The 14,774-nt window shown below is 45.4% G+C and overlaps 1 protein-coding gene across 1 annotated transcript in view; it reads left to right on the top strand.

Annotated features, from left to right (window-relative positions):
• LOC129386950 (uncharacterized) overlaps window positions 1-7,378 on the top strand; it is a 36,719-nt gene extending 29,341 nt beyond the window's left edge. Inside the window, exons 6-8 of the mRNA XM_055075470.1 lie at window positions 702-867; window positions 4,303-4,385; window positions 7,243-7,378. Coding sequence (XP_054931445.1) covers window positions 702-867; window positions 4,303-4,385; window positions 7,243-7,378 — 385 coding nt within the window. The remainder of the gene's footprint in view (window positions 1-701; window positions 868-4,302; window positions 4,386-7,242) is intronic.
• The last annotated feature ends 7,396 nt before the right edge of the window (window positions 7,379-14,774 follow it).

Here is a 14,774-nt window from a genome sequence, read left to right as displayed (position 1 = left end):
CAAATATGCGTAGTCACGCAATGTTAATTTTAGAGCGAACAGGACCACATTACAATGAGACAGGACGAGACAATACTCTCATCGGAAATATTTATTACGCCATACCTCCGCTTGTTAGGAAAAAGAAAAAACCCGACCTGAGGAGCGTATGCAGAGAGAAGCCTTCATGCGAGACATGTCGAGAGAGTGAATGATACAAAGGATTCCAGACGACATGCAAGGATTCCCGTGGACATGACAAAAATGTGAACTTGGCAGGATTATCTTTTGGGTATTTCTAAGTTACTTCTTGTAGTTTTGTAGTATTAAATCCTCATTTAATTTACTGTCAGCTTCTTAAGGCTTAGTCATAGCAAAAAGACGAAAAAGGAAAATTAAAGAAAAAACTATACCTACACCACTGCTGATTAAAAACGGCGCGTAACACAGACATGGCTGTGCTTACAATAAAGAGACCCTGTTTAGCAATTATCTCCGCATGGATGTGAATATGATGCCCATTTGTTAAGCATAGGGTTCCGTTAACCCGCAGCCTTAATGCCGATGTTTTTGTTTTTCATACAACTGCTGATGTGTATTGGGAAAAGAGAGTTCTGTACACGTAAACGCATATCCTAGCCGAAGAGGTCAAAGTCGAGAAGAGATGACGACATTCTCCTGTTTTCCCTTTAAGGAGAGTAATTATATCATTCTCTCTGCAGGACTTGCATTCCACTGTTTTTCATCATCATGTGCCTGTACGCGCTTCAGCCCTTCGTCACGGGTCCGAACACGAAGGCGTTCTTCCAAGACCTGCACAAGGAGGTCGCCTCTCATTGGTGGCACTTGCTTCTACAGATCCGAAATTTCGATAGAATCAGCGAACGTGTAAGTGTAAGCTCTTTATGACAACGTCTTTACGAAAGGCATCTACGTACTGTGCGGTGCATTCCGTCGTCGCATTATACTTTTACTACAAATGCTGTCGGCCTACACTTCAGCGCTGCGTTACATGAACTTTTCGCTTGTTTCAACATGAGCTTTATTCCAATACACGTGAAACTCATATAGGTGTGTCATGTCTGCACAAATGGAATGGGTACCTTTCTGCGAGTATATGCCGACGGTGGATTCTAGACTCTTGGAATCTCTCTTGCAAATCGTTGATGGTTACTCGCCATTACAACGTTTTCCATGTGCGTGGCACTGGTTGGGATCTGCAAGTAAGGATAATTAAGTTTTAAAAGCTTCGCAATAATTATGGTACCGTGGAGAAATTCAACACGTACAGCGAGAAAGAGCGGTAGCTGTTAAAAGCTGAAACGGCGCGCAAAAAGTGTGATGCGAACTGTCTGCAGCAGGTGTGATATTGCGAGACCATTGCGATCTGCTTGGACACTAAATAGGAAGCTGTTTGGTTCTTCTATTTAAAGTCAACGAAAATAAGCACAGTGAACTCTGAAATGATAATACTTTCGGCAGACGTACTCTTATTGTTGAAAACAACTAGAGCTTAAAAAATAGCACAAAATATAGCTTATTCAGGCACGACAAGGAATCGTCTTGCCGGTACATACTGCCTTGTCCCATGTTTTTTGCACTTTAATAATATTTATTTATTAATTCTTCAATCAACCCAGTTCAATTCGCTAATAAATCATCGTATTAGAAATCGTGAAGTAAATATTATACGTGTCGGTTTAACTGTTTTTACTTCAGACGATTTAGAAGTGCGTATAGATTCATGCACTTTATGAAATTTTATATACATCCAGTACGGGCTCTTGGAATGTCACCAAATACAACATTCTGGATTGGTTAAATCAATCGTTCTTGTGCGTGCTTTTCCGTAACCCGATTGTATTGCGCTTCGCTACTCCTGCAAGTGCAATTTGAAAAGGAGCCTAAAGCTTGGTCGGTGACCATCCCGGTGTATATTTTGGTATATGGCGACTTTTTTTATTCTGGTGACTGAGGTTTAGTCTAGCTCGTATTTTTTCTGGGAATATCTAAATGAGCGGCATTTCTGGCACCTAGCATGAGGAATTCGAAAGAGGAGAAGATTTTCTAGATTTTAGCACTGTCTTCCCACAGCGCAACCTCCCTTTACTACTAAAACGAATCCCCAGTAATAAACATGCGCCCTTTCCTTACCCTGCCCTTGCCCTGCTCCTTTTGAAACGGTCTCTTCTCCGCCTAATGCATACAGTAGGCTTTGCCACCACTGAATAAGGAACATCCTACTGCAACAACCTTTAGTACGCATTGATGCATGGGAAATGCACACGGAAACATTTCATTAAACATTCTATGAAGGCTACATGGGCAAAACAAGTCGGGCACCACTGATGCTGATAAGCACATTCTGTCCAATGCCTTGCCCTTCCATTATGGACAGCGTAAGCTCTTGGACTTGTTTCCTTAAATTCAGGAGATTAGCTTGCTTGGCAACCTTTAGGAAATGTTGTTGAAAGGGAAAAACTGTCATACCCTCCACTGCAGGACAAAGCTACAAGGGAAACCCACGTGATTTTTATTTCAGAAACAGGATTTCACAGCTGGAACATCCATTCGTCCTGAGGCCCTATAACGTAAAACTATTCCAATATGTTTTTATTCCAGTCTTCTGACGTCAAATTTGCGTAACCGCCGACGCAAGCATTGGGTGATTAGCCGCCGGGTTGTCTGGACAGATCAATCAAACGCTCCCCTCGTTCATAGGAGGTTACTTTTGTTGGCTTGAATAACGAATAATATTGCCTACACTGAGCGGCTTGTCTAATCTAATTTGCTCACAAAAGGCGAACAGCACGCTCAAGTGGAGAGGGATTCGATAGGGCCGAGCCACTACACTTAAAATCGATAACCGGATGAAGAGGGTGGTGCCGGTGTCTGCGATTGGTCCGCTTTCCCTTACTTAGCTTGTGCTGGCTCGTCGACAATCGCGGCCGTATGCAACGGAAGCTTAAGAATGACGCTAAAACGGATCCTCAGCAAAGAAGAGTTGGCAGAATGAGGTCGTAAACATGCCGAAATTGTTCGAAAATGTTACACGGCCACGCAAAAAGTGTTATTACACGCAAATAAACCCATGCTCTTCGACAGGTGCGAGTAGCCAGTGCCTGAGCGATCGGCGGCAGCCATCATTTATTCCTTTCGGAACGGGGCAGCCTGCGGCTGTTCAGAAGAAAATTTATTTTTGTTCGGCATATTAATGCATCTTCATTGCTTACACGTCACTTTGACGCGGTGAGTTCTTGCGGTTTTGTGACGTCGTGTGAGAGGCAGGTGAAGTGGCCGCAGTCCGAAAACTTTTGACGAATAGCCGAGGGCTCATGGTGAAGAGGCGTCAGATCATAAATAACTATTTTTCCTTTGTTTGGTCAAATCATGCATGATCCGTGTGTACACGTTATATCAGATGGGCAGCTATTGCGGTTTTCGTGACGTCACGTGACAGACAGGTGGAAGGGGGGTGGTCCAAAAATTTTTGCCCAATCGCGGGGGGCTGATCGCAGAATTGGAATAGAAATGTTTGGAACAGTTTTACGGTATAGCGCCCCTGGTCCACGATTCTAACTTGGGACGAACGCCTTACCGGCGTGGTATTGATAACTCAGCCAGGCGAGTTGTCAAATATTTCACCGTCTCTCTGCCATCATCTAAGCTCCTGATTAGCTCAGAGGGTAGAGCGACCGTCCCGGTAAGGCTTTGGCAATAGGTTCAAGTTGTCCGGGGCAAGAACGAATTCTGTTTCAACTTCGACGCTTTCTTTTTTAGAAACTCATATGGGCTTCCTTTGTAGCGTCGTGCTACAGTCGGTTGGATGGAAATTTTTCCGTTTCGTGAACTTTCGTCGACCTTTCGCCCTTGTGCAGAACTGATTTGCTAGACATTGGGCACATTTGAATGACCGAACTTTATTTTTACATCACCTGCATTTGCCTTGTAATCCAGCGAACTTTATTTCGGATGTAAATACAAATCTGATATTTTTCTTATCGGGTCATTTTCAATGTACCGGTCCCCCCCCCCTCTCTCTCTCTCTCTCTCTTGATTCTCTTCACTAACCCTTAGTAGCATGTAGGTGACGACACAGATGCTAGAAGAAATCCCTGTGTTTCGTTAAAAAGCTTTCTGTGTCCAAATGATACATATTGCTGGTTTAGGGGGTTCCTATTGGCTGGTTTAACAAGCGCGTACCTTAGACGGGCCAGATGAGTAGACATAAGCAAAGTGCTCCCCCCCTCCCTCTCTCTCTCTCTGCCTTAACAACAGTGAACTTTGTTTATGTGCAATATCCCTTTTTTTTTCTCGTGCCAGGATGTCATACCACACATGTGGTACCTGTCGACGGATTTCCAGCTATTCGTCGTCTCTCTTGTTACACTGCTGATATTCAAACGGTAAGCTCTTTTAAAAAAGGAAGATCATAATGGGAAAAGCCGCATACAGAAAATATGCATTCGAGATATTTTACTAGTTACAGCCCATGGAAATATTTATTAAAAATGTATTATGCATCTGCTTGTTACGTGTACAAATTAAGAAATTGACTCAAAAGCACTGCGGTATCCGTTGTTAGATTCAAATGAAAACGACCTTACACAATCATGCCAGTAATTTTTTTTTAATTTCCATTAATTCTTTGTACAGCGGTGATAAATGCTCATACAGCAATACAATCCTCTTGCGCATAAGCCTAGTACACGAGTGTTTTCACCATATGAGTGCTTTTGCTTGCAGCTTGCAGAGTGTATTGTTGGCCTAGTTGGATAAGTAAAGTTATAACCGCTGTGCTATTCATGAACAATTGCTTTACTTCCAAAAGTAATGTGCAAATGTAAGCATACCTACGGAGGATCTTGCACAAACTGAATGACAGTTTTTAATCCAACGTACAAGTTTACGAGTAGTTATTAAATAAATTCATCTGTGCAAAAAGTAGCGAGACAGATAAGCTTCACGTAATTATGTTGATTTCCCGTGCAGACACTTTTGGCCATTTCCTTTAAAATAATAAACAGCGGATTAGATATTCAAGGCCCATGTGTTCCTTGAAGTAATCATTTATTGTTTGCTAGGAAAGTTCCACAGTTAGAACAATCCTGCCGATTTTGTTTGACAAGGACACTAGATGCACAGGCGCAGGACACTTACAGTTGGAGCATTCGCCCTTCTAGCTCTACTGGGCTGCATTGCTGGAACGTGCGTCGTTGCAGTCTTTCAGCTGTCGCCGTTTATGATCTTCCCAGGATCGGTTGCGGAGTAAGTATTGAAGATCACTGCCAATTAAAAGTAAATGCGGTCACTGCACGCAGTGCGGGGAAAATTCACCAAACCCTCTATTAGCATCGTAGCACTCGTTTTTTTTTTTGTTTGTTTTTGTTTTTTTTGCGAGACTACTCGCGGACAACTTTCTGTGGCTATGAAAGGAAAGCTACGGGCGCGTGGCGGCTGCACATGTGTTACGGCGCCAAGCAGTCCGGCAGCGTTTGACAGTGCCTTTGGTTTGTCGGAACAGAAGCGGAAGCGACGCAGCTTCCACCTCCGACGGTTTCGCTTTTCCACAGACAGGGAAGGGAAACGCCGCAAGGTAAGTAAACCTTTACACTTGGGGGTGTGTACTGGGGCCCTATAACGTAAAACTATTCCAATATGTTTCTATTCCAATTTCCTGACGTCAAATTTGCGTAACCACCGACGCAAGCACCGGGCGGTCACCCACAGGGTTGTCTGAACAGACCAATCAAACGCTCTCCTCGTTTATAGGAGGTCACTTTTGTTTGCTTGAAAAACGAATAACATTGCCTACACTGAGCGGCTTGTCGTATCTAATTGGCTGACAAGAGGCGAGGAGAACGCTCAAGTGGAGAGGGATTCGATGGGGCTGAGCCACTGCACTGAAAGTAGATAAACGGATGAAGAGGGTGGTGCCGGCGGCTACGATTGGTCGGCTTTCCCTTACTTAGCTTGCGGTGGCTGGTCGAAAATCGCGGCGGCATGCAACGGAAGCTCAAGAATGACGCTAAAACGGACCCTCAGCAAATAAGAGTTGGCAGAATGAGGGGGTAAACGTGCCGAAAATGCTCGAAAACGTTACACGGCCACGCAAGCAGTTTTATTATACGCAAATACACCCATGCTCTCCGGCAGGTGCGAGTAGCCAGCGTCTGAGCGATCGGCGGCAGCCGTCTTCTATTCCTTTCGGAACGGTGCAGCCTGCGGCTATTCCGAAGAAAATTCAGTTTTGTTCGGCATATTAATACATCTTTATCGCATACACGTCACTTTGACGCGGTGAGTTCTTGCGGTTTTGTGACGTCGCGTGACAGGCAGGAGAAGTGGGTGCAGCCCGAAAACTTTTTACCAATAGCTGAGGGCTAATGGCGAAAAGGGGTCGAATCAGAAATAACTGTTTTTCTTTTTTCTGTCAAATCATGCATAATCAGTGTGTACACATCATATCAGATGGGGAGGTATCGCGGTTTTCGTGACGTCGCGTGACAGACAGGCGAAGTGGGGGTGGTCGAAAAAAGTTTTTGACCAATCGTGGAGGGCTGATAGCAGAATTGGAATAGAAAAGGTTGGAATAGTTTTACGTTATCGCGCCCCTGTCTTGTTTAACTGTTGCTAATAAGGCGCTTATATTTTATCTTCCCCAGCCTAAACTAACGCGGATTAAAACGCGGGCCACTTTTCAGAAGCGTTCTCACTTGTGCGCGCTTTGCCTCCGTAGTTTTTCCTTCATAGCCACAGAAAGTTATCCGCGAGTATAGGTCGCTGGGCGCGATAACAGCAGCGATAGTGCGGCTGTAAGAAACTTCCGACCACGGACGCTATCAATCTACAGCGCTGGGCACAAAGCACGTTTATAAACTGCTTCACTAAGCCTGAAATCTATTTTTTTTAGTTTTGAGATAAAAGACATGCACATCACGCCTCCATACTCACACAAAATATATTTGTATAGCTTGCGGCAACGTTGGCTTGTAAAATAGTCGTTATATGTACACAGGAGAAGTGATGAAAGTCTGTAGGTTTAGACTTTAACGCAGTCTTGCTACGCGACAAGCCGCTAATATGTTTCTGGCTCGCTACATTTAGCGAGCTACGTCAGGGAGCAAAACCGGAAGCCGTCCACGGCCTGTGTTTGTAAATAGCGAAAGGGGTCTATACTCCTTCACTAATCGCAGTAAATGCCTTCCCCGTGCTGTAGCATTGTACTTTTATTCTTTTCTATTTTTTTTCGGATCGCTTCAGCATCATGGTGCGAACTCTCAACGAATACTACATCCAGCCCTACTATCACGCCGTGTGCTACTTCGGCGGCTGCATGACGTACCTCGTCTTAGATGACTTCAAGGAGCGGAAGATATCCAAGGTACCACTTAACTGACCCTCACATGCCAAGACGCTACGCACGCTTAAAAAACCTATTTTTGGTAATTTATTTTTAATGGCTTAGTTATTAAAAATATAGTAAGGGTACATAGTGACCAGTTACTAGTTGCATTGCATGAATTGTGGGTCGGAATTCCCAGCGCTGACACGTCAGCGTGAAGTCACGAATATCCACGCACTTTTTTTTTGTGACATGGCCCTTTTGGTTTAGTAAAAATTTTTGAAACTTGCCAAGTTCCGTCGTTGGCTCTTCTAGAACAGAAGGTAGGGTCTAATCAAATGTTCAAGCGGCTCAGGTACCTACTGATTTTCACATCTTCAAAGGTGTTCCCACATGAGTCTCATTCTTTTATACAATAACAAATTCGGAAATAATAACTGTGCTGTCTTTTTTAAATATTTCTAAGCGCTGTTGACCATCCAGTAAAGCCTGCCGAGAGAGGGGGCTATGCGTCTCGCGCTCATTATGTTCCGCATTTACAGACATCATCATCATCATGATAATAATAAACATCATCATCATCAGCAGCAGCAGCAGCAGCAGCTGGAACAGCAAGCAACTAGCAGCTAACAGCTAGTGGCAAGCAGCAGCTTATTTTTTGGTTCCCTGCACGACGAAGGCCTTTCCCTGCGATCTTCGATTACCCCTGTCTTGCGCTAGGTGATTCAAACTTGCACCTGCGAAATTCCCAATTTCATCGCACCACCTAGTTTTGTGCCATCCTCCGCTACGCTTTCCTTCCCTTGGCACCCATTCTATGTAACTATAATTGTGCACCGGTTATCTACCCTACGCATTACATGTCCTGCCCAGCTCCATTTTTCTCTCTTAATGTCAACTAGAATATCGGCTTTTCCCTTTTGCTTTCCGATAAAAACCACTCTCTTAATGTTCTTAAACGTTAGGCCTAACATTCTTCGTTCCATCGCTCTTTGCGCAATCCTAACCTTCATTGTTGTTCAGTTTTGTTGACCTCCAAATTTCTGCCCCAAATGTTAGCACGGTAGAATGCAACGACAGTACACTTCTTTGCAATGACGGTGGTAAGCTCCTACTCAGATTTAGTAATGCCTGCCGTATGCACTCCAACCCATTTTTTTCTTCTGTAAGTTTCCTACTCAGTATTAGGGTCCCTTGTGAGCAATTTACCTAGATAAACGTATTCCTGTACAGACTATAGAAGCTCACTAGCTATCCTTAATTCTTGTTCCATTGCCATACTATTGAACATTATCTTTGTCTTCTGCATACTTATCTTAAGCCCCACTCTTACACTTTTTCAAGGCCCTAATCCGTTTATTGTAACATGTCCACAGTGTTGCTGAAGAGGACAATGTCATCTGAAAAGCGAAGGTCAGTGAGATATTCGCCATTGAGCCTCCTTCCTAAGCCTTCTCAGTCTAATAATATGAATATTTTTTAAGCGTGCAGTGAATAGTATTGGAGAGATTCTGCCTCCTTGCCTGACCGCTTTCTTGATAAGTAACTTTCTATTTTTCTAGTGGAGAACCGAGGTAGCTGGGGGATCATTGTAGATATTTCGCGAGATATTCTCGTATGCCTCCTCTACTATTTGATTGCGCAATGTCTTTGTGACTGCTGGTAACTCAATTGAGTCAAATTCATTTTCATAGTCTATGAAAGTCAATATAAAGATGTTTACTGTAGTCCGTAACTTTGTCGCTTACCTGATTGGTGACATGGATGTGATGTAGAATATCTCTTCTTGAAGCCAGCGTGTCCTCTTGGTTGATTGATGTCACGTGTTGCCCTGATTGTATTGAAAATTATCTCGGTGAATATTTTATACAATACCGAAAACATTTCGTACATTGTACTTGTGGTTACTCGAAGTGAAACGAAATCGGCCTAAGCTCAACAGGGCCGCGAATTGAGCCCCCGATCTCGTGTTCACAAGAAAAACGACGTAGCCATCGAGCGATGACGGTCCCATTGAGTTCATCATAGTATCCTATTTCTCAGCGCCTGTAAGGTGCTAATACTCGCTTCAACCTTTCTTAATGCGTAAGCGTACTTCCAGGTGCAGTAGGCAGGTATCACATATTTTCCTGTTCTTTTTTTTCTATTTTGCTCTTCCTCCTTATGTGTCGGCAGTTTCTGCTTGCTTTAATTTCGCACTGCTGTTGTTACTGTACCCAATAATAACAACAGAAATATACTTGGTTGTTCTCGCTGCGTATTTATTTGTTTGGCAAACTCTTGTCTTTCCAATAATTATTCTATTCTTTTTATGACATGCCTTTTTAGTGATTTTTCGATGTAATCACCTGCAAAAGGCGCTTGAGGGTAAAATAAATAAACATAATGATGAATCCGTAGTTGCCCCTTTCGCACACGTTGTGCTGACGCAGCACGAGCCTGTGGTTCATTCTCTATTTGTTTACGAAAGGGGCATCGTGCGGCACAAACTCCTGACAGTAAGAAACCGTATGTTACAAGCAAGTTTATTACTGCGGTCCTCCTGGCATGCATATTCGTGAGATTCCGCACTGAGCCTCTGAGTGATGTGTGTTTCCCGTTCATTTCTCCAGCGGTTCCAGCAGGTTTGCTGGTACGGGTCCGTGGCCTGCTGTCTGTTCTGCGTATTTGTGAAGTTCGCCTGGTACAGAAGCCCGAATCCCGTGTCAATGGGCGTGGCCCTCCTTGCGGCATTCTTGGACCGCATCCTCTGGACGCTCTTCCTAGTATGGATCACGCTGGCGTGCTCTACGGGACGAGGCGGTAAGGCGGCAAAACTTTATGTTGTTGTGTGGCATTAGGATATTTAAATTTGAAGCATTCTTTAGCTGCCTCCCCGTCATTTCTTTCGCGTCGTCGTCAGTAGCCGAGGTGGACTAAGGCATGCACCTGCATACGCGCTACAGCCGGTTTGGTTGGTAGCAGTTTCTTGGCCGTGACGTCACTCTAAGGTGGCCCGTCTCGATTAATGTTGTTGGGAAGCCTAACCGTTGCGCCTTCTATGCCACATCGTGGCCTTAAATGGGAAATATTATTTGCCCCTGAACAGCTGCTTTGCGATCAGTTGGTAGGTAATTAGGTTCTTTGCTGGGCTCGCTTGGGGCCTAGCTATTAAAAAAAGAAGAGTGCTACATGGCCGGTGATGGTATTTGAGCCGGGGTCTCCTAGCGCAGTAGCTCGATGTTTTGCACATTCGGCCGCATACGGATGTATAGCACGATAGTACATAACAGCCTTAGCGATCATTCGCTATGGGAAGTCAGTGCTTTGATGCGCTTTGGCAGTCATGTTTATCGCGAATTACAGAAGTAAGAGACTTACAACAGTGAGAGCGCGCTTTATCGCTACTTAGAGAAAGAGACAGAAAATACAAGGAAAGACAGGGAGCTTAAGCACATGACGCCCTGTTAGCTACCCTGCGACATGTAGAAAAGGGGACGAAAGATTGAAAGGAAGAACTCACCACGTAGAAAACTTGACAGAGAAAGCGCATACGATCCGTGTTTTGCTTTCTCGACCGTATTTTTCTGTCGCCTGTCTTGCGGTTTGCCTACACAGAGCAGGTCTCAAGTCGTCTAAATAAGGAAAGTCAAAGATTTAGAATGATATTGATTACTTTGTTTTGAACATGTCTAGATCAATAAATGAAGCCCTTCGCAGTGCAGAAAGCTTACTGGTGCGAGCGGATAAGTTTTGTTGACTCGTTCGGTGTATTCGGTGTACAAGGTAATACTATCGAGCAACAAGAAACGGCCCATTAATATTCCATAGTCCACAACGCGGTGTTGCGTTGCCCACCCGCATCAAGGAAATCCATGCAATGCCTGCAAACTTTCTAATCGGATCGCACCATAAAGCCTCTTGTGTTGCATGAACATTTCTACTAATTGAAGTCTTCGATGGAGTGTAGAGATAGTATTTGTATTTAGAGTGTACATCCCTGCTATTGTAGTAGTGATTCTGTGAGACAATAGTGGTATCTCTAGAGCGAGTGATATATTGCATTAATACTTCGGCTTATGTGCGAAAAAAAAGAGGATTCTGTGAGTATAGGTCAAATTTTTTTCTGTGGAATTCAGCAAGACAACACCACATTCTCAGCGCTGTTGAAACGGTAAACGTTCGGCTTTTCTGCTCGTTTTTATAATGCCCAAGTGATACGATCAACTCCCGCGGCAGTTGTTTAGTTACTTTGGTGTTCTGCTGCTAAGTACAAGGCCACGCGGTCCATTCCCCGCGGCAACGGCAGTATTCCAATAAGGCGGAATCCAAGTACGCTCGCCTACACTTACATCTAGGCGCACTTCATTGAGCAACAGGTGGTCGATATGAACCACAGTTTCACGCTACGGCGTCTATCCATAGCAAATGGACCTTACCTGTGCAACTTCACCTAATTTGATTTCACAGTTCAAATGATATTCACGATGCGTGCTGCTATTGCGTAATAATTGGAATCATCTCTCCAGATGTACAGCATAGAGTGTGGTGTTTCGTCCCATGTTCTTTTTTCTTTGCTGCTCTATACGGTAGCTGCTTTTTACCTTGGCACGCGTACTCGTCAAGTTCAAAGGTGGTTGCATTAATGTGGTAACTGAATGTCCTCGCATGATAAGTCTCCAACTCCCAAAGCGAGCTAATTCTTCCGGTTGTTGCATGCCGAGACGATCAAGAAAAGAACTGTTCTGGCAGAGCCCATCTCAATATGAATGACGACGCTAAGGCGATTAGCATTGAAGCAATGTAGCGACGCACCATATTGCCGTTCCAGAGACGCGTTTTGCATGAATCGTGTACGCAGCCGACTTTCTCTCTCTTGCTTCCCACTAGTGGCGCCACTAGGAGGTCTGCGCGCGGCGCGCATGTGAATATAATTTTCACAGACAAGATTATTTTAATATGTATGACGCGGCTTCGATTCCGCCCAACACGGTATATGTTTTTTAAAAGGATTTTTGTGATTCAAGAGGTGGCCTATGCACGCAGCGGCACATACACAGTGATGTCAAGTTGGTGACAAATATGTTTATTGAAGAGCTGAGCGTACCCCGTGGTACATGGTAAGTGAGCAAATTTGTCGCGAAATAGGTTCATTCAAGAGTGGCACCTAACTTGTGGCCCATACCCAGTCAGTAAATTTAGAGTGAGTGAGGTTCATTAAAAAGCGGCGCATAGCCGGTGACCCGACTGGGTCCGACGGTTGGTTTCTGACCCTGTTTTCTCAGCACAGCGCCACGGTGATGTACGCATCGACCATGTATGGAATGCCCAGGGACCCATGTTAGCAGCACAACTGTTAGATAGAAAAGCAGATAACCCCCAGGAAATGCTTGAAATTCCCCAAAAGATGCTCATTGCACTACAAAAAATTTCGCGGAACCCCTCTCACGATGACTGTCGACAGCGATGCGTCAGCATTGAATCAACATAGCGACACAACGTATTGCCACCGTCGAAACGAACTATGTATGAGAAGTGTACTGAGACGGGCCTCCTCTTTCGCGTTTTCTAAGAACGATGCCAGCCATCTATCGCGGCCGCCGCGAAGCCTGCGCATGGCGTCCGAAATGCATGGCGCACTGGTCTCCTCCCTCTCGCTTCTTTCTGGACTTGAGTCGCCATCTACTGACGCTGCTGAGAAGCCGGCCCGTGCACTCCGAGACTACAAGCGTGGTGCACCGATGCCTGCGAACACTGAGAGTCGTTCCTTCGCTTGCTGAATACTCAGTAATACTTGAGTTCTCAGTGATCCAAGTTGGCCAGAGATTGATTGAAGAGCGCCCATACAGGCCGATCCACACGACGAACCAAATTGCTCTTTTGGACCGCGGTCCGCGCACCACGTGATAGGACTTCACCAGTTCATGCGTACTGCCATTGGCCCGGGCAAGACCGCGGCCCTCGCGGTCCAGCAAATCGCCGAGACTTTTCCCGCTTCCGTTTTGGCGGCGGACCTCATGCTAACCGCAGCCATTTTGGCTTAGTCAACGAATGTTGTCCGGCAACAGAGTGTCTTCAGCCAAATCCAATCTAGTTTTCGGCTCAGCAAAAGCCAGTCAAGCCAGTCGTTTCATGTCCGCCGTTCCGCCTACACGTGCGTGCAGCAGATATATTTTATAAACACTGTGTTCTCTTGGAGTGAGGAGGTTTTTTCATTTTGTATACCTCATTGAGCAGTTCCCGGCTTTGTGGGACTCGAGCCGGAATGATAACAATGGTAACACTCTGGCCGAGACTGTAGCTGGTTGCTCTGCTTTGCCGTCTGCTATGGCGGTCCGCCGTGTGGATGTGCTCTGCGCCGGACCGGACAAGCGCCGGGCCTTGACGTCGCATCACGTGACCGAGCGGCCCGCAGACTTGATCCGTCGTGTGGATCGACCTTACTCAGTGCATTCTGGCGCAGCTCGCCAAAGCACTGGCGTGAAAAGCGTTCATTGAAAACGGTAGATACCCGTTGCATTTGTGGCGCAGCTTGCTAATGCGTTTGCTTGCTGTACTTGAGGAACACTTGCGACGTGGGTTCGATATAAATTTAAGGTATCTTTTTTGTCATTAGATAGCTATCACATTGCGCCACGAGGGAGCGCACTTGGCACAGAAGCACATTTCACAACGTGGGAGCGCGTCTCCCGACAGGGCATTCAGTAGACGGGTGTACTCACGTGCGTAAACGTACAGAAACATGCTGTGTCATCTGCGAGATAAAAATTAAATGCTTGTTGCTTACAGTCAAGCCAATCCAAACGTCCAAGCCGGATCTGTAGCCAGGTTACGGCACAGTCGCTACTATTTTGGACACAACCAAGAGTCGCGCGCTATCCCGAACGAACTAGAACTACGAGAGCAGCACGCGAGGTCCCTCGCATACTCGCCCAAGAATTGGATGCATGTGTACGCTGTGGCCCTGCACGCACCAGGTACAATTCGTGTTGCGTTCCGCACATGCTCGGCATGCAGAACGTAGCGCTCTTGCAGAGGCCGCAGCATTGTTTATGCAGCTCATGCAGTGCTAAAAATGTCTGCTGTAGAGTTGCACATTTCTTGTGACGCATACCTAGTTGCTAAAGTTGGGGTCAAACACGTTCACTGAAGAACACATAGACCTAGCGACACAAATTGGTATCAAACATGTTCACTGAAGACCAGCACAAACCGAGTGGCAAATATCCAATGCTTTAAGTCGGCGTCAAAGAGTTTCGTTGAACAGTGGTACCCACTCAGTTCCGCATCCACAGTGACTGATGTCGGCGTGAGAGATGTTTTTCGAATAGCGTTGAACACAATGCCACACACACAGTAATCGCAGTTGGCCGGATGATTGGTTTGGAACTCTGTTCCCTCAACGCAGAAGCCCGATGCAACACCCATTAAACGGCGGACTAGCCTTCGGTTCCCCCCAATCATGTTCCTC

This window comes from Dermacentor andersoni, chromosome 3, assembly GCF_023375885.2.
Source record: "Dermacentor andersoni chromosome 3, qqDerAnde1_hic_scaffold, whole genome shotgun sequence".
In the NCBI taxonomy this organism is placed as follows: Eukaryota; Metazoa; Arthropoda; class Arachnida; order Ixodida; family Ixodidae; genus Dermacentor; species Dermacentor andersoni.
Note: the sequence above shows the minus strand (reverse complement) of the source record. Positions and strands in the feature narration are given on the sequence as shown.